This window comes from Euwallacea fornicatus, chromosome 17, assembly GCF_040115645.1.
Source record: "Euwallacea fornicatus isolate EFF26 chromosome 17, ASM4011564v1, whole genome shotgun sequence".
NCBI lineage: Eukaryota > Metazoa > Arthropoda > Insecta > Coleoptera > Curculionidae > Euwallacea > Euwallacea fornicatus.
Genome location: NC_089557.1, coordinates 2,758,571 through 2,785,476, shown reverse-complemented (window position 1 = coordinate 2,785,476; position 26,906 = coordinate 2,758,571). Strand labels below are relative to the sequence as shown.

The 26,906-nt window shown below is 38.2% G+C and overlaps 2 protein-coding genes across 2 annotated transcripts in view; both read right to left on the bottom strand.

The window, feature by feature from the left end:
- The window catches only part of LOC136344530 (ankyrin-2-like), a 51,753-nt gene extending 34,700 nt beyond the window's left edge, over window positions 1–17,053 (bottom strand). The window contains exons 1-13 of the mRNA XM_066292072.1: window positions 17,015–17,053; window positions 16,677–16,881; window positions 16,454–16,630; window positions 16,305–16,406; window positions 12,691–12,850; window positions 12,288–12,636; window positions 11,949–12,165; window positions 11,394–11,890; window positions 11,093–11,342; window positions 10,547–10,630; window positions 3,063–6,952; window positions 1,983–2,603; window positions 39–659 (exon numbers count right to left, since the gene is read on the bottom strand). Coding sequence (XP_066148169.1) covers window positions 39–659; window positions 1,983–2,603; window positions 3,063–6,952; window positions 10,547–10,630; window positions 11,093–11,342; window positions 11,394–11,890; window positions 11,949–12,165; window positions 12,288–12,636; window positions 12,691–12,850; window positions 16,305–16,406; window positions 16,454–16,630; window positions 16,677–16,881; window positions 17,015–17,053 — 7,212 coding nt within the window. The remainder of the gene's footprint in view (window positions 1–38; window positions 660–1,982; window positions 2,604–3,062; window positions 6,953–10,546; window positions 10,631–11,092; window positions 11,343–11,393; window positions 11,891–11,948; window positions 12,166–12,287; window positions 12,637–12,690; window positions 12,851–16,304; window positions 16,407–16,453; window positions 16,631–16,676; window positions 16,882–17,014) is intronic.
- A 326-nt stretch (window positions 17,054–17,379) lies between these two features.
- Window positions 17,380–26,906, bottom strand: part of LOC136344398 (ankyrin-3-like) — an 18,809-nt gene continuing 9,282 nt past the window's right edge. The window contains exons 14-18 of the mRNA XM_066291816.1: window positions 26,664–26,850; window positions 20,016–20,283; window positions 19,935–19,952; window positions 18,815–19,200; window positions 17,380–18,757 (exon numbers count right to left, since the gene is read on the bottom strand). Of these exons, the coding sequence (XP_066147913.1) occupies window positions 18,444–18,757; window positions 18,815–19,200; window positions 19,935–19,952; window positions 20,016–20,283; window positions 26,664–26,850 (1,173 nt within the window). The 3' untranslated portion in view covers window positions 17,380–18,443. The remainder of the gene's footprint in view (window positions 18,758–18,814; window positions 19,201–19,934; window positions 19,953–20,015; window positions 20,284–26,663; window positions 26,851–26,906) is intronic.

Below are 26,906 nucleotides of genomic sequence, written 5' to 3'. Positions count from 1 at the left end.
TTAGCGAGCTCCTTAGATTTGTCTAATTTGTCAACAACCAGAGATTTCTTCTCATGGATAGAAGATTTAAGCTCAGTTAGAGGTTCGGGAGTCTCAGTAAGAGGTGATTTAGCGAGCTCCTCAGATGTGTCTAATTTGTCAACAACCGGAGATTTCTTATCATGGATAGGAGATTTAAGCTCAGTTGGAGGTTCGGGTGTCTCAGTAAGAGGTGACTTAGCGAGCTCCTTAGGTGTGCCTAATTTGTCAACAACCGGAGATTTCTTATCTTGGATAGGAGATTTATGCTCAGTTAGAGGTTCGGCTTTCTCAATAGCTGGTGATTTAGGGAGCTCCTTAGATGTGTCTAATTTGTCAACAACCGGAGATTTCTTATCATGGATTGGAGATTTAAGCTCAGTTAGAGGTTCGGGAGTCTCAGTAAGAGGTGATTTAGCGAGCTCCTCAGATGTGTCTAATTTGTCAACAACCAGAGATTTCTTCTCATGGATAGAAGATTTAAGCTCAGTTAGAGGTTCGGGAGTCTCAGTAAGAGGTGATTTAGCGAGCTCCTCAGATGTGTCTAATTTGTCAACAACCGGAGATTTCTTATCATGGATAGGAGATTTAAGCTCAGTTGGAGGTTCGGGTGTCTCAGTAAGAGGTGACTTAGCGAGCTCCTTAGGTGTGCCTAATTTGTCAACAACCGGAGATTTCTTATCTTGGATAGGAGATTTATGCTCAGTTAGAGGTTCGGGAGTCTCAGTAAAAGGTGACTTAGCGAGCTCCTCAAATGTGTCTAATTTGTCAACAACCGGAGATTTCTTATCATGGATTGGAGATTTAAGCTCAGTTAGAGTTTCGGGAGTCTCAGTAAGAGGTGATTTAGCGAGCTCCTCAGATGTGTCTAATTTGTCAACAACCAGAGATTTCTTCTCATGGATAGAAGATTTAAGCTCAGTTAGAGGTTCGGGAGTCTCAGTAAGAGGTGACTTAGCGAGCTCCTTAGATGTGTCTAATTTGTCAACAACCGGAGATTTCTTATCTTGGATAGGAGATTTATGCTCAGTTAGAGGTTCGGGAGTCTCAGTAAGAGGTGACTTAGCGAGCTTCTTAGATGTGTCTAATTTGTCAACAACCGGAGATTTCTTATCTTGGATAGGAGATTTATGCTCAGTTAGAGGTTCGGGAGTCTCAGTAAGAGGTGACTTAGCGAGCTTCTTAGATGTGTCTAATTTGTCAACAACCGGAGATTTCTTATCTTGGATAGGAGATTTATGCTCAGTTAGAGGTTCGGCTTTCTCAATAGCTGGTGATTTAGGGAGCTCCTTAGATGTGTCTAATTTGTCAACAACCGGAGATTTCTTATCATGGATTGGAGATTTAAGCTCAGTTAGAGGTTCGGGAGTCTCAGTAAGAGGTGATTTAGCGAGCTCCTCAGATGTGTCTAATTTGTCAACAACCGGAGATTTCTTATCATGGATTGGAGATTTAAGCTCAGTTAGAGTTTCGGGAGTCTCAGTAAGAGGTGATTTAGCGAGCTCCTTAGATTTGTCTAATTTGTCAACAACCAGAGATTTCTTCTCATGGATAGAAGATTTAAGCTCAGTTAGAGGTTCGGGAGTCTCAGTAAGAGGTGATTTAGCGAGCTCCTCAGATGTGTCTAATTTGTCAACAACCGGAGATTTCTTATCATGGATAGGAGATTTAAGCTCAGTTGGAGGTTCGGGTGTCTCAGTAAGAGGTGACTTAGCGAGCTCCTTAGGTGTGCCTAATTTGTCAACAACCGGAGATTTCTTATCTTGGATAGGAGATTTATGCTCAGTTAGAGGTTCGGGAGTCTCAGTAAAAGGTGACTTAGCGAGCTCCTCAGATGTGTCTAATTTGTCAACAACCGGAGATTTCTTATCATGGATTGGAGATTTAAGCTCAGTTAGAGTTTCGGGAGTCTCAGTAAGAGGTGATTTAGCGAGCTCCTTAGATTTGTCTAATTTGTCAACAACCAGAGATTTCTTCTCATGGATAGAAGATTTAAGCTCAGTTAGAGGTTCGGGAGTCTCAGTAAGAGGTGATTTAGCGAGCTCCTCAGATGTGTCTAATTTGTCAACAACCGGAGATTTCTTATCATGGATAGGAGATTTAAGCTCAGTTGGAGGTTCGGGTGTCTCAGTAAGAGGTGACTTAGCGAGCTCCTTAGGTGTGCCTAATTTGTCAACAACCGGAGATTTCTTATCTTGGATAGGAGATTTATGCTCAGTTAGAGGTTCGGCTTTCTCAATAGCTGGTGATTTAGGGAGCTCCTTAGATGTGTCTAATTTGTCAACAACCGGAGATTTCTTATCATGGATTGGAGATTTAAGCTCAGTTAGAGGTTCGGGAGTCTCAGTAAGAGGTGATTTAGCGAGCTCCTCAGATGTGTCTAATTTGTCAACAACCAGAGATTTCTTCTCATGGATAGAAGATTTAAGCTCAGTTAGAGGTTCGGGAGTCTCAGTAAGAGGTGATTTAGCGAGCTCCTCAGATGTGTCTAATTTGTCAACAACCGGAGATTTCTTATCATGGATAGGAGATTTAAGCTCAGTTGGAGGTTCGGGTGTCTCAGTAAGAGGTGACTTAGCGAGCTCCTTAGGTGTGCCTAATTTGTCAACAACCGGAGATTTCTTATCTTGGATAGGAGATTTATGCTCAGTTAGAGGTTCGGGAGTCTCAGTAAAAGGTGACTTAGCGAGCTCCTCAAATGTGTCTAATTTGTCAACAACCGGAGATTTCTTATCATGGATTGGAGATTTAAGCTCAGTTAGAGTTTCGGGAGTCTCAGTAAGAGGTGATTTAGCGAGCTCCTCAGATGTGTCTAATTTGTCAACAACCAGAGATTTCTTCTCATGGATAGAAGATTTAAGCTCAGTTAGAGGTTCGGGAGTCTCAGTAAGAGGTGACTTAGCGAGCTCCTTAGATGTGTCTAATTTGTCAACAACCGGAGATTTCTTATCTTGGATAGGAGATTTATGCTCAGTTAGAGGTTCGGGAGTCTCAGTAAGAGGTGACTTAGCGAGCTTCTTAGATGTGTCTAATTTGTCAACAACCGGAGATTTCTTATCTTGGATAGGAGATTTATGCTCAGTTAGAGGTTCGGCTTTCTCAATAGCTGGTGATTTAGGGAGCTCCTTAGATGTGTCTAATTTGTCAACAACCGGAGATTTCTTATCATGGATGGTAGATTTATGCTCAGTTATGAGTTCAAGTTTTTCTTGGCATACTGATTTAAAAAGCTCTTTAGATAATTCTACCTTATCAATCAAAGACAATTGTTGATCATGAATTTGAGTTTTCTTAGTATGTATGAGAAATTCCTTATCACCGATGGGATAGTGTTTATCGTAGATTGGAGATATTATGTCAGTTATAGGTTCAGTTTTCTGCTTAATTGGGGATTTAGGGACATCTTTAGCTGTATCTCCTTTTTCAACAATAGTATGTTCCTTACCAGAACGGGGGAAATTCGAGTCGTGAATTGGAGATGTTGGCTGTAGTATAGCCTCGCGTTTCTGTTTTTGTGATGATTTAGAGAATTGTTTATATGTGTTTAATTTGTCAGTAATGGGAGATGGTTTTATATTATGAGTAGACGTATTTTCGTAATTGGAAAATGTCCCATCATGACCGGGAAATTGGTCAGGAGGAATTGGAGATTGTTTAAATCCTTCCAATTTGTTTTCACATATCAACTGATCCTCTCCGACAGTTAAACTTTTATCGTAAATTTTATATTCCGATGTAACAGGGAGTTCAGTTTGCTTTATGACTTTCAGAGGTTTTTCTTCATCATCTACAGATCGCTTGCTTATAACTTCTGATTTTACTCCTTCATTTACTTCTTCGGTTTCAAAGTGATGATATTTGGAAACTTCTTTATATTCTTCGATTTTATAGTCATGCATGACAGTTTCATATTTTGAAATTTCATCTTCATCTGAAGCCTTCGCCGCGTCCTTAAGCTTTTCTACTTGTTCTGCCAATTTACCCTCGAGAATCTCTAATTTGTCACCTAGCATCTCGTCTTTATCCATTTTTATAATCGTAGAAGTTAATTTCTCTTCGCGATAAATTCTAGATTCCTTCAGGCTCAGCTCTTTATTTCTCTGCTGTGCCTCTTTAACATTATGTAACTCTTTTTTAATTTTTAGGCAACTGGCTTCGTCAAAACCAATATCGGCCTTTATTTCTTCTTCAATTCTCTTCAATTCTTTTATCTTCTCAACAGAAGATGAAGGCACCATTTGCACTAATTGCCCTTCCGGTGTTGGAGTCAGATCTGGTTTAAGGTCTTTAACATCTTGTCTAATTTGTTTGGATGCTTCCAAAACTTCAGATATGATTTTCTGCACCTCACTCTCTGTCACAGGTATCGATTTTATGTCTAAAGACTGGGGGGATGGTTTTCGGGATATGGGTTCTTCGGGAATTGACTGGAGAATTTTTGGATCAAGGCTACGCGTTGGGGATAAAGGAAGAGCTATAGTTGATATTAATTTTGCGTTAGAGAAAAGTGCTTCTTTAATTATTTCTGGACATTCTTCTTCTTTAATTTCAGGCTCTGGCGTTGGTTCCAAAGATTGGATAACACATTTAGTGCAAGGCTCCTCGACCACCTCCAAGGTTTGCTTAGTTGTACCTTCAACGATTTTCACTTGGTCTTCGAAGAGGTGTTTCAGCTCTGAGACTATGGATTTCTGAGGGAGTTGCCCATTTTCTTTGCTGTCGAGTTTCAGATCTACGCGGGTTTTTCTGCAAGGAATTTCTACGCAAGGCTCAGTGGTAACTGATTTTTGTTGCTCTTGCATTTCCTGTTCTTCAAATCGGTGCTTCAGCTCTGAAACTAAAGATTTCTGGTGTATTTGCCCATTTTCCTTAATTTCAACTTTGGGCTCCACGTGAATTTTTATACAAGGCGGTTCTCTGCAAGGTTCTGTTGGCGACTTATCTCTTGCTTCCCATTTTTGCTTTTCCTCCGCACATCTCTTGTGTATATCCGCTTCTTTATCTTTTTCTTCAAGAATCTGTAGCTCTAGAGAATCCAGACATATTCTCAATTCCTGTTCCGAAAATTCTTTTTCGGTAAACGGCTTTGTAGATGGTTTTTTTAATGGCGTACCCTCCTGCGATTTAGATATGAGGTCTTCAAACATGTGCGTCTTTTCTTTGACTGATTGATATTGTTCAATATCTTCGTCTTCTGCAGACTTTGCTGCAGATTGACTATATTGTTGCTCACTGTGTTTCATTTCTATGGTTTCTATAATAGGAGCTTTGGACAAGTCAGAATCTGAGCTGAACACTTTTTGAAGTTCAGCAATCTTCCTGCCAACGTGTTTAGGAGTTGTTTTAGAGTCTTCTTTTGGAGGAAACTCATCATCTTCGACTTGAGCGAGAGTTTCTGTGGATGCCCTTAGAACCTCTTCTTCCTTCATACTGGATAGCTCATCTTCAGAATCGACGAGTTCCTTTCTGGGCTTCTTGAATTCGGCCCTAAGAGAGTGTTTGGAGGCCTGCTCTTCAATGAGTTTAATCTTCGCCTTAACATCGCCAGATCCTCGCCTTTTTGCAAGAACCTCTTCGTCTTTTAACAACTCGGCGGCCGACGATAATGGAGGACTTTCCTCGATTTTAATTGGGCTGTTGGAAGCATCTTTAGTGTCCACTTGGTCGGTCAGAGTAGCCGCCTCTGAAGTATCCACGTGGAAGTCTATAGGGCTTGTAGCAGTTTCTGTAAGGAGCGTAAGATCGTCAATTCCTTGATGTAACGTTTCGTCTGCTTGAATTGGGCTTAAACCAGCATCAGTACATTCACCTTCTTCAGGTTCAATGGTGTCAGAGATAAAACCCGTAGTCTGCTGAGCGAGCTGTAAATGCTTGCCTATGCTCAGCGTTTCTGTAGTTGTACCTCTAGTGAGGGAAATCCCAGTGTCAGTTACATGGTGCGAGACACTTGCTTCCTCAGTATGAGGAGAAGCCATTTCTGACAGGTCATCGGTAGTGTCATAAGTGTAGACTTGTTTAGTACCACTAAAATTGACAGTTTCTTCTCGTTTGTTCCTGGTATCCACAGGTATGATCAACCCATGAATACCCTCGGTCTCTGCAGTAGTATTAATTCCCACGTCAAACTTTTCTGAAGTCTCAAAACCGCTGTTGTCACGCGTTATCGTAGTCACAGAAATGTGCGATTGAGATTTAATGGAAATCTCAACGTCCTTGTGTCCATATAACGTAAGACGGCTTTCGGCTGTAGCAGATGCGTCTTTGGTCTTTACTTCCTTGCGACCGATTATGAGCTCCAACGTCGGTTTATCTGTATCTATAACTAAAGGGGAGGTTACAGGAGTCGGGTCTAAATCATTCTTCGATGGCGGAGAGGTACTTTTGTGAATTTGCTTCGCTGCAGCCGAAGCATTATCAACCTGATATTTAAGAGCAACTTTATCACTAGTGGTTTTTACGTATACGTGCTCCTCCCCTGGAAGAAGTTTGTCTTTCCCGCCTCCTCCATGGAGGCGTTCAACAGTCTTCCTCTCTTTTCTCTCCCAGTCTTCAGGTTTCTTCGAGTCTTTAGCGCCTTTCTCCTCAGGAGAGCAAAAGCACTTTACCAGTAGCTCATCAGGCCGTATCACATCCTTCTTAAAACTATCTAAGCCTATTTTAGCGATTTCTGCATTATCTCTATTGGAAGGCAATAAGTCTGAGGTAGCATCTATCACATTCTCTAGGTCTTCAGTGGAGGCCAAGCGTTTGCGCTGTTCTCGCACGTGCTGATAATAACGCGTGGCATCCTGGTAAGTAGTGACCTCTGAGTCAAGGAAATTGGATTGTGTCTTGGGTGAAGATTCTTCACCCGGGGATTGAAGAAGGAACTGATCTTCGCGGAAGCCGTCAGTATCCAAGGAGTCGTCGTCATCTTGAGGTGACGCGCTTGACGCTGTCACAAGGAAAAACATTTTTGGATTGGTCAGGATTAAGTTAAGTTTTTATGTAAAAGTAGATAATTGTGGATGTGCAACTGGTTGGTAGTAGGTACTGATTTTGTCAGAAAATAAATCATCTCCTTGGCCAACCATCCATCGAGCATACAAGTATGATACATGAACGAGGAGAGATAGATGTGTACACTTGGACAGTGGAGGAATAGGCAGCTCGGGTATTATAACATGTCAAAGCTCAAACTACGACAAGATCGCCCTCTTGTGAAGCTCAATAGAATAAAGCAACATGAATGGTCTATGCCCTTCTATTTTGCAGCTTTAGTACTGACCTTACTGCAGCCCTGACTACTCGAAGAACTATTACGCTTCAGTATGCTGTCTGTTCATATACATGTTTTGCCTATTATGTGTCAGTAAATCATTCATATTAAATATGCAAATAAAATAGACAAAACATGTAGGTACTCATGCACACACAAAACACAATATACTCTGAATTAAACACAACCTCATCAGCCAAACAGTAATTAAGGAATCCCTGGAGTTTGCAAAACCGGCCCTAAAGACATTGAAGATGAAGGAACAAATGTCACAACTTTTTGTTTGTGTTTTATATCGGTGGGTGTTTAAATGGGATGGATTTGTGCTTGTTGAAACCCAATAGAGGTTAATTGCATTTAACTATAGGTACTAAAGTGGGTTAGTTGTTGAGGCTCCAAAGCCGGGTGTCAGGGCACACACATCATTCCAAATTCACACACTGCAACAAAGGATTAATCGGCAAATCAAATTGATAAAACAAGGGGTGAAAGCTCGTGCAATGTGGTGCAATATGTAACTAATTCATGTAAGTGTTTTTCCGCACTAAAATTCTTTTGTGTAAAACTTAGATGTGACAATATCTCGGAAATGGTAAAAGAGAGGTTATACTACCCATGTCAGTAGATAAGCCAGAAAAAGTTAGTCCAGATTAGTTCAGGGTGGAAATAAACAAGAACAGAGTTTATATCAACTGTAGACAGTTTGACTGATATGGTCATAAGAAAAAGGTGAACAACAAAAATTAAATTCATAAAAGTTAAAAAAATTACCAGAATCCCTATTCAACATTCAACAACCAAAATGAGTACTAATGAAATTGGCACTAATTTTAAAAATGATACTATAATTAAAAAATGGAACAACGAACAAAAACTAGAAGGGCGAATTAGGCAAAGAAGAATTCGATAAAGAACCATTTAAAAATAGGACTTAATTGAAGGCGCTAAAAAATTTTTAACCTGTCCAAAACATCCATGAGTTTAGAGCAATTTCATTAGAAGGAAATTGTACGAAGACTATAAAACGATAATTAAAAAATCGAGATTGAAAATTTAATCTATTAAGCATAGAACACGGAAAACAACTAGAAAATGAATCAATTAAAAGAAGGTACCTTGCTGATAATCGGAGATATCTACGAAAATCTATTAAAGAAAAACTAAATAATAAAAAGAGATAATTCGAAAAATATTTATTTTTGAACATGAAATTGCGTTTAAAAACGTTTAATTGTTACCAGATTATGGAAAAACAAGAGTAAGAGATAAAAAGGGTAAACAAGGTAAAAGGAGAAGAAAAATAAACTGACGGAGGATTCTTATTATTATAATAATAAATTGTCATTGTAATATAAAGAAATTCATCACGATTTAGGAAAGAAGAACAATTTTTCGTTATATGAACAATGCCGATGTGGCATTGGTGCCAAGAAAAATATATTATAAAATCATATTGAAGGTAAGAAATTATCAATTCAAAAGACATTGAACAGGGAATCATTTGTTTTTTCCAAAAAGTTTCAGAGATTGCATTTTTATTGAGCAGTTTGATGATGAGAGTGAAATATTTAAACGCACGAAAGACATGTTGAAGAATATCTATTTGAGAAATGTATACGTATCATACTCTAACTAAATTGAAAACAACTTGCAAATAGGCGAAGTGAGACTTTATTGTTGATCCCATGAGCTACGAAACACATTATTTGTCATCGGCTCGTAAAGACTATACACGGAAGTTCCCGTACAATGACAGAGATAGTTAAAGAATTGCGTTTAGAAATGCAAACATTAAAAAATTAATGCAGAAAACACTAAAGAGGAAATTTTGTATGTAATAAATAACTTAATATTTAATGACTATTAATACTGATTATTAACATGTTTAAATTGAAAGCAACGTATAGTCCATCTTATCGTTGGAAGGAATTCGATTGAACAAATATTTTCACATCAGGTGTGATTTCGAAAAAAAATTTGTAGAATACACAAAGGAAACTTAAACTCAGAAAATGATCGATGCATGACGATCAATATCAATTCAACGACACATTAAATATAACAGACTGATAAGGGACGGGAGTTTTAAAGCTTTCAAAAGCCCTGAAAGCTCTACAGTCCCTATTAATTAACAACTTTATCTGCCGCTACCGATCAACACTAAAGCACTGAAAGCTGCATTTAAAAGTGTACAGTGTAAACAAAAGGTGATAGAAAAACGAAGCGATTGACCTAAAAGAAGTAGTGGCGTAGTAAAAGAAGTACTATGCGAAAAGGTGGCGCAAAAAGCAGATGAGAGGTCACTTTCAACAAACATGATTTATTTTCTGTTCAGTTTCGGGCACTTGTCTCGTCTACAATTTTTGGGAATTGTTAGTACTTGTTAACGGCAAAAAGCTACTGCACCAAAGCAAACGTTGCACATTAAGTGTAGAGGTATAGTTAAAGGAGAGATGTGTTAGTAAGTTTGGGCCCAATTGGCTTATAATACAGTTCTTAAAGGGACGTTAAACACAGATGTGGCAAAACTGAGTGTTTCATGGACAAAAATATAATGAGTACAATTTTAACGTTAAAAAAATAAGACGTTAAACAAAAACATTTGTTTTAACCGCCTGCAAACTCCATGGAACATGGCATATCAATATTGATGGGACACATGGCAATGTTAGAAAATACACAAAAATACATTAAAAAAAAATACTTACCCTTAAAATTTGCGACCGATATCAAGAAATTCCGCGAATAAACTGGCTTTAAAGATATTTTAATCCAATTTAAACACATTAGAAGCCTCCAAAGTGCTTTGAAACGAAACTTTTTTCAGAATTTGTGTAATACTTAATCGATACTAGAGTCTGACGCGGGATTACTGCACCACATTTCAATATTATAAGCCTGTTAAAGGATAAAATAACAAAGTTCGCTTTTGTTTCCCTACTTCAAGGATCGTTTGCGCATAAAAAAACGCATTAAACCAGTAAGGATAAAGGTATTGATATGCCATATTTTATATATTCAAAATATTCATTTTGGCTCCATACGATATTATCATAAAAAGCGAAATGATTCACTTTTCCCCCCTGAAGAGGGCGTCAAATCTCTAAACTGCTTGCTCTAGAGTTACCAAACTTAACGTTAACTCTCTGTGCTCTCAGCTATTTAATAATTTTCACTTAATGAATATTTTGAATGTTTTTATCCTATAAGCTTGTTGCTGACTTATCCGACTAGGTAGAAGTGAATATAGGTAAGAAAGTGAGGACTTACCTTGGGCTGCGGCTGCCTGTTTTTGGAGTAAAAAGTCGGCCGGACTTGGCGGTGGTGTTTTGGAGAAATTCGGAGATCTGGGATCTGAGAGAATTTTCTATATTAGTCCTTGATCGATTATGCAATTTGCTGAATGGAAATTTGGGAGTTTTTTTAATCCAGGCATCTGCTACTATAAGGTCTAATGAGAAGAAGCGAAACAAAAAAAATACGATTGCGCAGTCTCTTCCAGTGTCCGAGATATGTGAACAGATATTTTCAATACGATGAATTTTCACGATTTTTTCACTTTAAAAAACTCTTTATTAAGAGAAAAAATACCAATATCGATCCTAATAAAAGAACCTCGCAATTCATCAAATCGGACAGTAAAAGTGTTTTGATATTGAAACAACTGCGGTTTCATGTAGAGGGACTCTATTGAACTCACATTTTCAAGGTTTTTAATTTTCATTTCACTGTATACGTGCCTGAATTAAGCTATATAGGGACAGTATAGATGACAAAATCAAAAAGTTAATTCACGAGATTTACAAATTAACTCACCTTCAGTCGACGAGACTCGTTGCTCGATTTTCACTCTTGGGCCATCGAACCTCGAGCTCACCTCCTCAACGAACCTGGCGTCTTCACCAGATCGTATCTGTGTCGCAGTCTCTTCTACAATTTTATGGGTTTCTACCACTGTAGGTGGCAAGTTTCCGGTCACCCTAGAGTCAGATGGTAGTGTGGTTTTTATCTCTATGGTTTCCGAAATGTATTGCGGCTGCGCTGGAATTTTCACATCCGTGTCCCCCTTGATGAAAAAAAGGCATTATTTAAATGAAATTAAGAGGTTTCTTGGTACCTTCTGCATGACTTCGGCAATTTTGTCTTCAACTAAACTTTGCCGTTTTATGTCGCTAATTTCCTGCACAATTTCGCGTCTTTGCGCAGACGCCGGAATAGCTCTTTCGGCAGACAGGCGCTTTTCGATCTGTTCCCGTCGCTCTGTGACTGTCCTGTCAAAGTTGTCTTCCTCTTCTGACTCAGATTTCACTGCTTTTTCTTCGGCTGAGTACTTGTCGTAATGGTCAATTATCTTCCTTCTTTCCTCCTCTTCCTTCCTCCTCAACCGATAACCAATTTCCTCTTCTTTAATTCTAGCAAAACTGGGCTGTTCCACATTGAGGCACTGCGGTATAATATCTTCCCTCCCTATTCGTTTAAGGGCGTTTTCGAGAGTGTTGGTCTGGGCCTTGTTTCCAGATTGCGACAGCCACATTCTCAGCATTGATTGAGCTTGTTTGGCAATGCTTTCAGGGTATTCAGACTTTATCACATTTATTTCTGACGAGGTCAGACCTAAAGAGATTATTTTTAGTTGAAATGCTGAAAATGCAGGAGAAAAAAACATAACTACCTAATTGATGGGCCAATTCGACCCAATCTTCCCCAAGGAGGTTGCTCATATCTGCCAATCGAGGATCAGGCTTGTAATAGTCCTGGAATTCTGAGAGATACATGTGTCTCTTACCCGATTCTGAGTCGGTTAGAGATATGGTGTCTGTGACTATGTCGTCTGGAAGGACGATATTTAAGATGCAAATGGGCTGCTGGGGTTGCTCGCCTTTAGGTATCTAAGGTAGAAGAAAAATAGGAAATGTAGAAAAATTACTGGCACCTTCTCCAAGTCTTTTTTAAAACAAAATTGTTTTTATGGCTTTCGAAATAATAGGTAAACGTTGCCCAAGTAACTTACCTTGGGTTCCCTCATAAACAAACATCTTCCCACAGCCTCAGCATGTTGGTCCTTGACCCTAACCGAAAACGGGAGCCTGTTCTCCCTAAAAGCTCTAAAGGAGAATTGCAGGTGCTCCCCACTCTTAGTTATGGGCACCAAATTGCCTGCGAACTCGATAAACTGGCATTTTCCCTCCAAAACCTCCACATCCCTGCTTTTGGCCACTTCCGTGAAGTGCTCCTGGTGCTCCAGAGTTTTATCTTCCTTGTCATCTGTCATGCAGAACACCCGCAATCTCGCCTCCATTGGGTCGATCCTTTTGGCGAACACCACGAATTTTGCCATGAATGGCACATGGATGGCCTCCCTAAAGGAGAATGCAATGCGGTGTTGTGGTCTTAAGATCTATTCATAAATTTACTTGTAGAGTTCGGTAGCCATTTTTGTGGCATCGCCGATGTTTCTGCAGTCCATCAGCCAAAATCTGGCAGAAACAGTGGTGGTAAAAGACACTACGTCATTGACGAAGGTTAGAGGTGTGGACCCGGTAACGTCCTCCCATTGAGCACGTGTGGTTCCACCTGGAGGGAGGAATTAATCTCGTGATGAAAACTGGTCTGTGGGGTGCAGTTTGATGGGAAAAAATCAAAAACGAGGGGTTTTGTATGTGTGTTCATTATTTTTGATTCTTTGAAACATGTTCAATGTTGAAAAACAAAATTACTCAGCATAAATGTACATTTTATTGGGTGTTATAGGAGGAATAATAAATAGTTGAAGGATCTACGAAAATGCTTGAGTCAGACCGAAGCCATAAACATTGATTTTAACAACAATGCATGCATAAGAAGCGGAGGTCACTGTTCTAGTCCACTATTTTTTGGAAAAGCATAGAAAAAGTTTGAATTTTAAAGTGACTTTTGGCCTACATGTTACATGCCTACTAGTATATCACTAAGTAAGCGTCATCATAAAATAGCTTTCACAGGTAGTCATAGGATACAACTCTGATATAAACTTCAACACGATGTTTTCGCCCCTTCTACGAGAATAAACTGCTAGAAAATAATCTTGAGAGGAAGAGGCACTAGAAATTACTTTCCTCTTTTCTCTTAAGAATGTCTTCAAATATCTTGTTTCTCCTTCTCTTACTAACTCTCTTGCAGCTGAGAATTAGTCCACTCATATATTGAGGAAGTTGTGGTATCTGTTCATTCCTTTATTTATCCTTGTAAATAATGTAATGGTTCCAGCGATAACGATTACTAAAGTAACTGGTTGGCCTCCGAAAATTTTTCCCAGAGCGAGCACATAGAGTTAAACCTACTATAGCAGTATTTTGTCAGAAGTTACATTTAAGCGGCGAAAATGTAGCAGTTGTATAAAATAATGAAGAGTAACAGTTACTACAAGTTTTTCGAGACTGTACCACTTGGCATATTGTCATATTCATAGTTGGTAACTGTGAAATCCCAGTAGTAAAAGGATAGGCTCATTCATGTAACTGTTACGAACATCTTACGTGCTTAACTAAAATCATATATGAAAAACAAGGCTATGGACCTTCGTTTTATACAATATATATGTACAGTACAAGTAGTGAAAATGTGAAAGTCGCTACAGAAATTGTTCCAGGACGTAACAGTTCCTGTTAAAAGTGGGGAAAGATTCTATTGATTTAATATGATGTTTGAGCCTCTCTAAGCACACTCACGCAACTGAGATATCATATCAGTGGTTGGTGTTCACGTCTCTAAATCTTACTTTTTAAATTGATACTGATTAAGTACTGAACATAAAAAAACTATAATTAACTATTTCAGTAACTTAATTGCCACACGTATGAGAAGTAACCGTTATCGAATTATATTAATCTTCGGGTCCTGCTAGGCGAAACTTTACGTTTTATGATCACCTGAAGGATTGTTAGAAATAAACTGGAAGCGATACAACAATAGCTGGAGATAGAACAATTTTAGCAACAAACCGCACACTATTTTGGGGCCATAAATTGATGGATAGAAGTGGAACTAGCCATGAGAGAGTGACGTTAGATTTCAGCTACACCAAAATACTTAGCTCTTAGGTACCCGAATTTGTTTAATAAATACTGTATTGAAGAATCGCGACGTTCTCATAGCTTTGAGGAAGCTTCATTCCCCACCGCACAATTACTGGCCCTACTGCATCTACTTATATTTATGTCATATGAAATTTGCAATACAAAGGGGTCTAGAATAGCCTGGAAAATGCACCGCAAACCTCTAAAGAATGATGACATTTCCAGGTTAATAACCGTTAACTGGTAATCCGAATCTCTAGAAGGTAACAGTTACCCTATGACATGTCAAAACTGGGTTTCGCAACTCATACATCTTATATGTGTTACTGAATAACACTGATTATGACTTAAACGTCCCAAATGCAATTAGTTCTTATGGAGATTGTGGAAGCGGCTCAACTAAAATTCCAAAATTTTTGAAAAATTCTGAGTGGCGGTTGTTGTTAGAAACAAAAATGCAAGAAAAAATCTTAAAATCTACTCACACGGTTTAATATTTTTGTCATTTGTTCTCATAATTCAAAACGTCCTGTAGATATTTGTTATTTGAGAGCACAAAAGAGAAGTTTGAAGCCCCAGTCTCCAACTTCCCACTTTCGCCCACGTCTTCAGATCTCATCAGTGAACTTTCTACTTACCTGACCTAAATTCGCTCTGAGAAATTGGCCCTTAAAGTCACTTCTTCGCTATTTTTCACCCAAAAACCTTAAGCTAGAATACAATACATCGTAACAATAGTATAAAACTGAAGCAATGCGGGTGCCATTAAGCAATACAAAAAGCTAAGCAGCAAGTCTTCCGAACGGTTTCAGAAAAGACCAGTCGCGTGGCAACTAACTTATTCCGACATGTCATTGTACTTTTTTCGAAAAATCGCAATCGACTGATCTGACGGACACAAAGAGATTGAAAAACGAAAATAAATAATCAAAACACAGGAATAACGTATGCAGCAAATCTATGTTAAGGTGAATAAAATTGCAATATATTCGTGTTTTCGTGATTTTGTTAATAAATTTAAAATAAAACGACTAAAAGGCATAAATTAGATGGAGAACTCAAGTGGAAATAAATATACACAGCTAATTGCTTTCATACACTATTATTTAAATTTGGTCGGTGCAGTTCATTATGATTGTTTACCATATTGAATTACACATAATAAATTTTGAAAATTTGAAAAGACACGGGGGAGTAAAAACAATTAATCTGCGCACGCCCATCTCTCGCATTCCTAATAATCCAAAAAAGACGTAAATCATAACAGAACAAATTATGATGATAATTAAAGATAATACATACTAAGGGGGCAGCCCAAAATATTCTTAGTTAGTTACCTTTGAGAGATCTTTTCCGAAACACCCCTGATGGGACCCCGCGTGAAAATTGTTAAATAATAGCGCATTAGTCTTCGGTTTCTATGATTAATTGTGATGTGGTCGAGGGCAGCTGCAACTGGTTGCAACTGCCCTCGACCCAACGTCATAGTAGTTACTTCAAAATGGCGCACAATGACGTCAATATGAGGGAACAATAAGCGCGAGGCTGGCAAACTTTTCAAATTTAACTCAACAGAACTCACAAAAATTACCCTATTCTAAAGATTGAAATTACTAGAGAATGATCAAAATTCGCTAAGATTTATAGTCTTTAGCTACAATATGCTACTACTACTCGCTAAGGCCATGATCTATTATGTAAGGGGGTATGAGTACTAATAAACTTTAAAAACAGCTCTAAGTGGCCTCTAGAAGCTTGCCAACCCCTTAACAACATAAACACTGTACGAGAAAGAAAACGAGGGCACAACACAACATCAAGAGGGATATATGGGAAAACAAGAAATAATATAATAGTTGAAAAAATAACATTATGATCGTAGTTTGTATGGAATAACTGCGTTCTAGTTGTTCTGTTGACAATGACCAAACTTGACTGGTTGGAAACGCAGGACAATCAAAATGGTTCTTTACGATTGTCTGGAAATTCTTGGAAGGAGTTTGTTTCTAATGGATTGCTTTTAGAAACCTGCACGTGATTGATTAATTTGCGTTCTAACTGAGAAAAAGCTAAGACTAGAAAGAAAACATTCTCATGAACGGATCAAGACCAGTCTCCTCACGTCCGGCACTAGCTTCGAAACGCATCGCTCTGACTGATTCGCGAGGGACTTCGTCACGCTCCTCCCATTGCGACCGTCCACAAACTGGTCTTGATCGGCATTTTCTTATGTCATTTAAGATTTTTCCGTGAGAATACCAATAATACTGCGTTTCGAACCGGGCAAAATCACCTAAATCTATGATTCCAATAAACCAACTCGACCGAAATCGCCTAAAACTCACCGGTAATGGAACAGAGAAGCCTGAGAGTTGGTGCAGACCCGCTGTACTGGTTAATCATTCCTTGAGAGTGTGCGGTAGGAGCGGGCATATTCAATCTTATAGCTTTGTGGAACTTCCTCCTTCGGGGCTCCACTGTGACCACTGGGGATACAGCTACGCCATGGCCTAGTAATTTGGCTGTCAGTTCTGGATCTATTGGTTGCGCCTAAAAAATGTCAAATATTTTGATACACTCTCCGAACGTCATCGGCGGGAATTAATGAACTCCTCCTTGATCAATGACTCATAAAAATAAATTAAGAACTACGTCTAGTGACTAAAGCTTTTGTGTTACTTACCGAAAAAAAAAGAGAGAGCAAGCTATAGAAAATGGACATGAGGGAAGAAGGAGAAGGCAGGTTGACATAGCACAAAGCAAGGTTCACAGCCAGAAACATAAAAAAGCCTTGGAAATGTGCAACTCATAAAAATGGTATGAGGATGGAGCAAAGGCGCTGAATAGAATATTATTGAGCTATGAGAGCCCAATAAAACTTGTGTGTTATAGCCAAAAGGACAAGCATGAACCGTGCTTTGTTTGCTATTTGACTCCAATAAAAGCAAGATTTTAAGGACACAGAGTTTTCATAGTGATCGTCAACTTGTGTCTAAAACTGTTTCTTTTATTGCAGTCAAATAAGTGAAGAGATCAATAAAACGTTAGTTTTTGATGATGGTTTATTGGGCACTCATAAAAATACAGTTAGTGCAAGAAAACCAGTGTTAATGACATTTTGTTGAAATTCGCTCAGCGGGTGAAAATGATGAACACGAACAATGTGATTTTTATTAACAAGAAGTAACACAACCTGAACACATGACTTAGACGAACTAGATTCAAAAATATGTATTGTCTATACGATTTTAATAATCAAAACATTTCACTTATGTAGGTACCAAAAATATCCTTTGAGGCTACTATATAATAATTCTTTGGTATTTTATAGAACAATAGATGATTGAGAATAATATCAAACCAGTTATCTCTACATTTGTTTATGATATATCTAACTTACAAAATTTTTTGGAAATCCCTGTATTACAGTGGGCTCAAGACTGTTAATCTATTTTTAAACTTCAGCTATTTCCACAAGAAACGAAAGCAATTTTATTTCCAAAATTCCATACTAAAAAGTGGCAAAATCTTTAAACATTTTTTCTAAAATAGAGCAGCTGAAAAGCTACAAAAATATCATTTGTACTTTTGAACGCTTCTCAGCTCCTCATAAACACAAAATTTTCATATTTAGGTACATATTTGGAGCGATTTTACAGATATTTATTACTGGAAGACACTGATGGTAATTTGGCTCCAGAAATAAACAGTTTAACTTGATGGTCTTCGATTTTCGGTGCTTAAAAATGTTGATTTTTGAGTATACAGGGTTCTCCGATATCACCGCTATTAAGAACGAGATTATATCGAATAGGTAATCATTTTTCTTGAAATTCGACATTCGTTCCTCAGAGATTCTCGACCCCTAAATGAGAGCCGACTATTAACCATTTTTAAACATTTTAGGACAATAAGTCAAGAAACGGCGATATCTGCCACTATTTCGCCTCTTTCGACCCCTGTTAATGGATTCATTTTCACAGATTTCTAAGTTTTGAATGATTCATTCTTAAAATAGATTAATAATTAAACGAAGAACCCTGGTAATCAAAATACTCTACTTCACTGATTAAAATACATTAAATATCTTTTCTCTTTGAGAAATCCAACAATTACCAAATCAGAGACCACCTTTTCTTCTTAGGTATATGGTTAACGCTAATTTTCCTTAACCTTTCCACCGGCACTCCCTTTCTAGGCTTAAACAAATTTACCTGTAGGCCAACTTTGATCTTCTTGGTAAGCGCCCCTTCGGGGAAAATGGCCTGCACCTGAGGCACCACTGTGCTGGACACCATTCCGCCTTCCGGACCAATGGCGTGCACCTCCTGTCGCACTCTGGACACCACAGCAAAGTATTGCGGAAAATCCTGAGTAACTATCCTGGTAATCCTTCCAGACGCTACGTCTTCCATTTGGTTCAAATCTGAAGTTTTTAAATAATAATTAAGTGCTCAAGATTAGATTTAGTCGGGGTGTAAACCTTCGGCTTCAAAGCTCTCGTGGAGGACTTCGTTCAAAATGTCCTCTGCAGCGTCAACGGTGTGTTCCTTCCACGCCTCCCCATTGTCAGAGCGCAGTATCACAATTTCTCGTTCTTTGCCCCTAAGGGCCGCGAAATGGGGCACCTCGATCACAACCGGCCCTAGAAACTTGGCCCCCACGGGGCCTAGTTCTAGAACGCGGCTGGCCAAGGCCTCGCCCTCCATGAGAGGGGGAGGATGGGGCGTCCTCTGAGGACGCACGTAGCGGCATGTTATTCTAGTGGGGCTTCCTGCCGATCTGGGGGGCACAATCACCCTCACTCCGGAATGTCTGCATCCTCGCATTGCGCCCCCTCTAGCGTCCACTAGGAAGGACACTAGGAAGCTGAAGAAAAACTTTCTTAATTGTCCGCCAACAGAATTTCAATATTAATTTTGTAGCCCCAAAATTCCCCTCAATCGATTCGCGAAAGGTACTTTAGGTGTGTACGTATAATACAGGGCAGTAAAAAAAGGATGTAACTTTGCTCGAATTTCGCAACTAAATAATTTTTGGAAAAAAGATAGAAACTTCATAAGATTGTGAACGAGGATTGTCCTACTTGGAAATTTCATGGGTTTTCCGATACCATGGCTCGTGCATCAGATAAATTGAAGAAAAATACAAGATATCTCGAAAATCCATGGTATCATGAGGTTTTTGGGGCCAATGCGAGAAGGTCTGGTTCAAAAATTATTTGCAAAAAGTGTCTTGTTTAGACGCTATTGACAGTCAAATATCTTGGGAAAAACATGTTTTTTGCTACATGTTCATGTCTCTCTAGATATTAATATATGTATATGTAAAAATTTATATATAATAAATATATATAAGTTTTTTGAGGACATTGACCTTAATAAATGTTTCAGGCAGCAGTTTTGAGCAAAATTGCATCATCTTTCTTAGATCCTGTAGATATCGCTCTCTGTAAGTAACTACAGGATTACCCGCCTAAGATATTGCCCTATGAACTGTGTTAGAGCAGACTTCAAACTTACTACTAATATTTGTTTAATGAGTTTTATATTTAAAAAAAGGGGGGGGGGATTTAATAGCGTTATAAGAAACTGCACACTTACTTCTTCCAATGCAGCTTCCTATGGTAAGCATAGTCAGAGATCGAGTTAATTTCTGAAATGTTTAAAGCTCGAGAAACTTACCCAATGTGTATGGGGTGTCTGTTAATATCAATATTATCAGGAGTATATTTCTTGATGATATACTCAGTATAGTTGCTGGACGCATGTTCGGGACTAAAGGAATCCTCAATGTGCTGAGGGGGCAGCATGTTGTGGTCAATAGACATTTTATTGGAATCAATCCTCTCATCCCTAGTGACATCAATGGGCAGCGAATCATCCCCTAGAGACTTCATTTCATCGGCCGTTAGGTATCGATAAGTCTGGTCTCCTAATGCCGTGTCTTCTCCTGAAAGAAATTTATGTACTAACTTTAGACCTTCCAAACGGACTTAAAATAATTGGATTAAAATAGACCCCAATGGCCAAATGTTGGGCAAAATCCTTTAATACGTTTCGGCTTGTTTTCCCAGCCTTAAATACCATCTAAAATCGACATGTGTTGGATAGTGATAATAAGCGTCGTAAAAGTTAATTGGATTACATGCATGAAGTGCCTTATTAAAGGCGTTGGTCGAAATGAACTGTATGATTAGATGATTAACTAATAATCATATTTTTGAGCCTGAAATTCTTTGGGGTTTAGTAATGGACAATGCGTGAGAGTGAAATAAATATATTTTAAGTCTATATCTGCATGGTAGACCATAGTTTGCACCCATCGAAACTACACTAAAACCGGCTAACATATCAAAACTTGGACGGTAACTTGAACTTGAATTCCTGAACAATTCATTCTCGGATGCTCTAATTAAAAATTATGTCTCTTCGCTTTATTAACACGAAAAAACAAGAAATATCAAAAACAGGAAACTTACGAGTTAGCAAAGCGCCGCCATTGTAAAACGGGAGGTAAACGTGCCGTTCGTGTACTGCAGCTCCGAACCCCTCAATGTCCTCCCCTGTTTGAGGGACAGTTTTAGTAATGTGGTTAGTACAACTTCGGGTTAGTAAAGCAATACAAACAAAGCTGCAAAGCGCACATGTAAAAATCTCTATCACCTGAGAAGGCTTGATTCACAGTAACTTGTAACATCCCCTATATGAAGGTAGTGTTGAGTGTAAGAGCGAAGGCAAATTAAAGGGCGTTCGGTCTGGCTGACGCTTAATATTGGATTTGGAATTCGATAGCTAAAGAGAGCTTAATGAGAAAGCCTTAGGTGTGCATCAAAAAGTATTCGTGTATCATTATCACCCCTTTAGGGTTTAAGGAGGACTTCGCCCTTAAGAAGCACGGAAGGAGTAAGAGGTACGTACAACAAAGTTGCGTTTCATGTTTTAAGTCGGGGTCTTAGCAAGGAAAGTATTGCCAGCGAACTCATAAATATCTAGCTCGGATTTAATGAGTGATGTCATGAAAAAGGAGCCGAAATTACAATAGCCTTGGTATATAAGACAAAAATTAGGAAACAAATCTTTCGATATCATAGTTAACGCTACACGAATTTCAGTTCTATTATAAGAACGTGATGCTTAGAAGGTCAATTTAAACACCCACTCTCATTGTTGTTATTTTACCATTTAAGACTGTAACTGATACTAATGTCTTTTATTGTTAATACAAACAGACAGGAATAATAAGCCTAAAATCGCGGCATAATTGAAGCGTGGAAGATTCTGAACACCCTCGGAAGAGAATCTATAATTTAGCGCTCATTATCCAGTTAACTCGAATCTGCATGAAAGAACTGATGATGTCACTGCTTACATTATTTTTCTAAGCGTTACTTCGGTAGGTCAGATTTAAAATTAGATATTTTATTCGCATCAAGCCCGTTAGGAGGACAAATAAATCTAAACAAGCTTGAAAAAATACCTTTACCCGTACAGGGTCGTGAATTATTCGTTGCTCTTGCAGAGACATGCCTTGGAGGATTTTGTTTTCGCAAGAGTACGGCAAGCACGCCATTTGAAGGTGATTAATAATATCCCCTCGTGATAGCTAAAAGCGTTGAAAACGCTATACGGGGAGTACTTTAAGGTGGAGGAGGAACAGTAAAATGTTTACAGTACTCGTTTCGTAACAGCTGGTAATGAATCGGACAAATTTTAGCACTTGTGGTAGGGAAACATGAACGGTTGCGATGTGTGTGGGCGGCACGACGGCGTTCAATTTAATTAAATATTTAGTGAGTTTCGGCATAAGTTTGATTTTTAATACGCAAAACTGCTGAAGAGATCTCCGCAATGGTGATATGTCAAAGAAGGATTTATTTCGAAGTTACAGAAAAAATTCAAGATGATGAGAAATTGTGCCACGTACAAACGATTTAGGGACGCTTTCTCTTCAACATTTAACTTAAAAACTAAAATTTCAAAGCAGTTCACTCAATTTCAAGCTGCTTGAGCTTAAGACCTTTCCTCCGATTGTGATGGAATGTTCGAAGTTGGTAATAAATTCGGAATCCAATTTCACAATATCCTAATCACCCTGAAATCAGCTTGAAGTAGAATTTTTCAATTTTCGTATTATTTATATATGAAACGTCCCTTTTTTCGAGTTTTGTTTTTCTCTGTCACTCTAATTTCGCTCTCCGCACAAATCCCATTTCATACGTTTCGTGAAGATTTCATTCTTCGGGCCATCGCAAATTGTCCTTTTGCACTCTGGCCTGGACTCCGCGGCCCTCGTTTCTCTACCTTTCAGACCCTTGAAATATTCTCGATATGTCTTTATAAATGTGTTTCTCCCGAATAAAGACATCCGCAATTTGTCCCAATTTTTTAAAAAATAAAGCAGCTTTCAGCCTCTCCCCCGTCATTCTTCATACCATCGTGCTTTTCAAACCACTTCTCGGTAATGCGTTTTACGCTTTCAAAAGACGATTAAACATAAACTACTTTCCGTACGCTCTCAAACTATTGTTCTCAGCATCCTCCAGCAGATCCTTAACGATCCGTATAACAACAATTAAAAGATCCGACTTTGCTTTAACCTGCGATAATTTTCAATGTAGTCGTGAGCATTGTTTGTTGGTTTCACGTCCATTTGAATATAAACATCTTTAAGTTGTCAATTCGATTCAGAATCGTCATTATGAACATTCCATTCCACCAACAACTTCAGCAGAGATGAATCAATTATTAATCAATTATTCATTATGCATAAATAGCCGCGTTAGAGCACGTGTTTATAGTAGTACTCTGCGTCTCCGTAAACTTATCACTTATCAAAGACTTCGTTGTGCGATTTCTTGGGACTTCTGTGTGTTTATGAATAAAGCGTACGTGCGTTATGTAAATAACAGTGGCGTAGGTGGGTGATTATCATAAATTATGGCATTACTCACTCAAGGATCTACGATTGTTTTGGTCCTCGTTTTTGCTCTTCGTTCTCGATTTTTGTGAAGACAATTATTTTTACATTATCTGCTATCACATTCATAGCACTCGTGTGGCATAAAACAGACAATAAAAACATGTTCTCACGATCATGTCGTGTTCCCAAAATTAAAGCCATCAAGGACGTGTTTGCATGTCTAGCGCTTAGGTAATTATTGTGGCCCATCAAAATAACAAGCACAGTCATTATGACAACGTTTCTTGTACTCGAGTTCATCGTTAAGACTGCCGTCGATATGTGTAACACTCAGTGTGGCACGAAGATGAATGGTCAATCTTTAATCGAAGTTTGTTTTGAAAACGCCACATTCCTGACCTCGAAGTTAATGGGGAACCATTAAGCATAAATTGTGCACAATAACAGATGATGTCACTGAGGTAGATGCGAAGGAATGTGAAAAATTTAATGCCTAATCAAAAAAATTTATTATTAGATCATGATGATCTTGATGGTTAAGGTGAAGGCGAGTTGCCTAATACCTACCACTTTTAACAACTTTGACGATCTTGTACTTCTTGTGCTTTACCATGTCTCTATATCCTTAAGAATACACTGTGAATTTCGTGTAAATAAAACCACTATTATTGTAAACAAAAAGCTGCGCAAAGCTCAAACGAAAAACACACCGCGCGCGCAGAGTTAAAGGAGCTCGAAATTTCGTTCGTTTCGTCCGCGAATTTCCCGCAAAATGAATCCTTTCGAAAATTGTTTTCCACTCTCAAGTTGCGTTCTCAGTATAAACTATTAGCGAATAAATATTTATAAAACTGGTGGTATAAATTGGCGGTGATTCACGCGCGTATGTGTATGTGTGCCAGCTTCGAGAGATTTAATTGAAGGCTCTTTACATTGGCGAACGAGCAAATGGTACCTAGTAGCTTATGATGGAATGGTGGAGGAGGCAGGCAAGTGGTCAAGGCAACCAAAAATTCTTCATAAGAAGAGTTGTATCAATGAAACTTTTGGAAAGAATCGGAAAAGCTCTTTTGGCAAATGAGGCAGTGAGACACTAATCCATGGCAGCGAAATCGAGGGAAGTGACATCAACACGACGCCTTATATGTCCGAGTGCACTGGTGCATAACACATCTGCATCGTCAAAAGAACGTGACCACCTTCCAGTCAAAAACTGCGGCCGCTTTTAATGGAGGGCCTGGGAGTGTTTGCCACGTCCAGTTGGTCCAAGTTATTGGAAGGTGCCAATTTCCGGAAGTTTTTCTGTTAGATTCAAACCATCAACAGACAATTCTGTCCTCGTATCTCATAAATTTCGAGTAATTTGAGTCGATGGTTCTGAAACTGTAAATTTGTAAACAATTTGTGGCACATTCAAGAAAGGTTTGGAAAGAAATTTTCAAAATTTTAGCACATATTCGAAAATTCTCGAAATTACAGGAAAACACATCGAAATACCAAAATTTCCAAATATTTTCAAAGCAATTGTCTTCAGACGACAGCTCTGAAGAAATCCTAATAATTGCAATAAGTTTAGGAAAATCTAAAGTCCATGGATTGGCCATGGATTTCCATAAAAACTCATGGAGCTCCAAAAAAAACGAGAAAAACAGCAACCCATGAGAATTCCAAATAAATATCTCCACTTGGAGGAAAAATCCCCTCTAGAGGGGATGGAAATTTCATTCTGAAATTACGTATTTACTGAAAATATCGATACGTATATTAAGTAACGTTTTCGCCCCCCCGAGGGGGGTTTCCCTTTTCTTGAGGGAAATTTTTATTTTTAATTCTCAGATTGCTTTTTTCTCGTTTCTTTTGTGTCGTTTGAGTTTTTATGGATCTCTTGGGTCACTGAACAATTGGATCTCCTGGATACTGGATTTGAATTGTTAGTATTTTCATTAGCCTCAAATAATCCGTTTTTCCAGTGCAAACAATTACCAGAAATTCTACAATTCTTCTAACTAAAAAATCACTTTGTACATGGCCTAATTCCTAATAAACACCAATGCACACTACTAATGAGCGTAGGTAGATGAGTCATTAAGAAAACCTTTAACAGTTATCTCATTAGCAATCGATGGCATCATTATTGTAAACTAGACGAGTTTCGTCATTATAGAACTTTGCATTTCATCTAAAGTGTATCATATTTTAATTTTCGGAAAACCTTTGATCACACACTATTTACAGGCTCGTAGTATAGTAATCCTTCCTGGAAACATTTATACAGGTAAATGAATGATGTTTTATACATGAAAATGAATGAAATCACTTGGGTTGGGACCACATGCTGTATGTACGTGTTAAATTACTCGTTCTTTCTTACGTCACAAGCAATAAAATGATAATTTCGTTTTACTCTAATTAATACTACGCAAGATAAATAAATACGGAGTTATTTCGAATTTAAAAATACATAATGGATTACTTCTTAGAGATTTAATGTATCTAATTTTAATTTGGATGAAGTCTAAATATAGATTTAAACTGCTAAAAACTGTACAAAACTATTATAAAAAAAAAGTTTTTTAATTAAAAGTATGCTGCAGTTTATACTATAGTTTTTCTAAGTGTTTCTCTTTGCAACGAACGACAAAATACCAGTTTCGTCATGCGCTAACATTCAAACCACACTGACCAAATAAATAGTAAATCTGCCACTCAGCATATGTTTTTTGAGAAATAGAGGACTAAAGGGCTTCACTTGGGCCAAAGTAAAAATTCCGATACACGGAGGTTAAGGGACGTGGTATTTAGCTCACATGAAGCGATTATCATTTCTATACTCCCACCAATTACACCAAACAAGAACGTTCTATTGACGTGACTTCTACGTTCTTATGCTAGGCCTAATCATTAAATTGCGTTTAATATTATTTTAAAGACAATCGTTTTTGACAAACTCAAAAACTCACAAAAACTGTAGTAACGGAGGAAGTTTAAAAGGCAAAGAGAATATCATAGGATCTCTAGAAAAGGCACTGAAAAATTCTTTTTCAAATCTAGACTCCTCAAAACTAAAGCTTTGTTCTGAAATTTGCTGAATTTTTATTTATTCAATTCCATTTTGAACCTCGAAAACAATTTTAGGACAAAAATTTTCCTCAACGACTAACTAAAACTAGTTATAAAAATAATCATTATAAAACAGATAATTTGCTCAATTTGGCAACGCCATTCGCACAACTGCTTGTCAGTACAGTGTTGCCAGTAACCTATTTTCTTCACACAATCTTACTGCCCAGATACTCTCCTCTAATTCCGATTTTTTCCGTGTGTGTATATATCCATGAGGAAAACATATACTGAGTAACCACATAGTATACCTACCTACTATCATATATTGTCAAAAATATGACACTCACCACCTTCCTCCTCGGAATCCGACATAAAAGTTTCCTGCATAGCTTCCGGTGCTTGCACCTTGTATTTCTCCTCGATGTTGGTGGTGGTGGTCGTGGTGATGTTCGTAATGGTAGTCACTAATTTCAGAGTTTCGATTACCGTTATGTACCCCAGCTTCTGGGCGATATTGAGGGGAGTTTGTCCATTCTGGAGAAGTAAAGAGGAAGATTAACGTCAAATCATTGAGCATGAGTAGTTGAGTT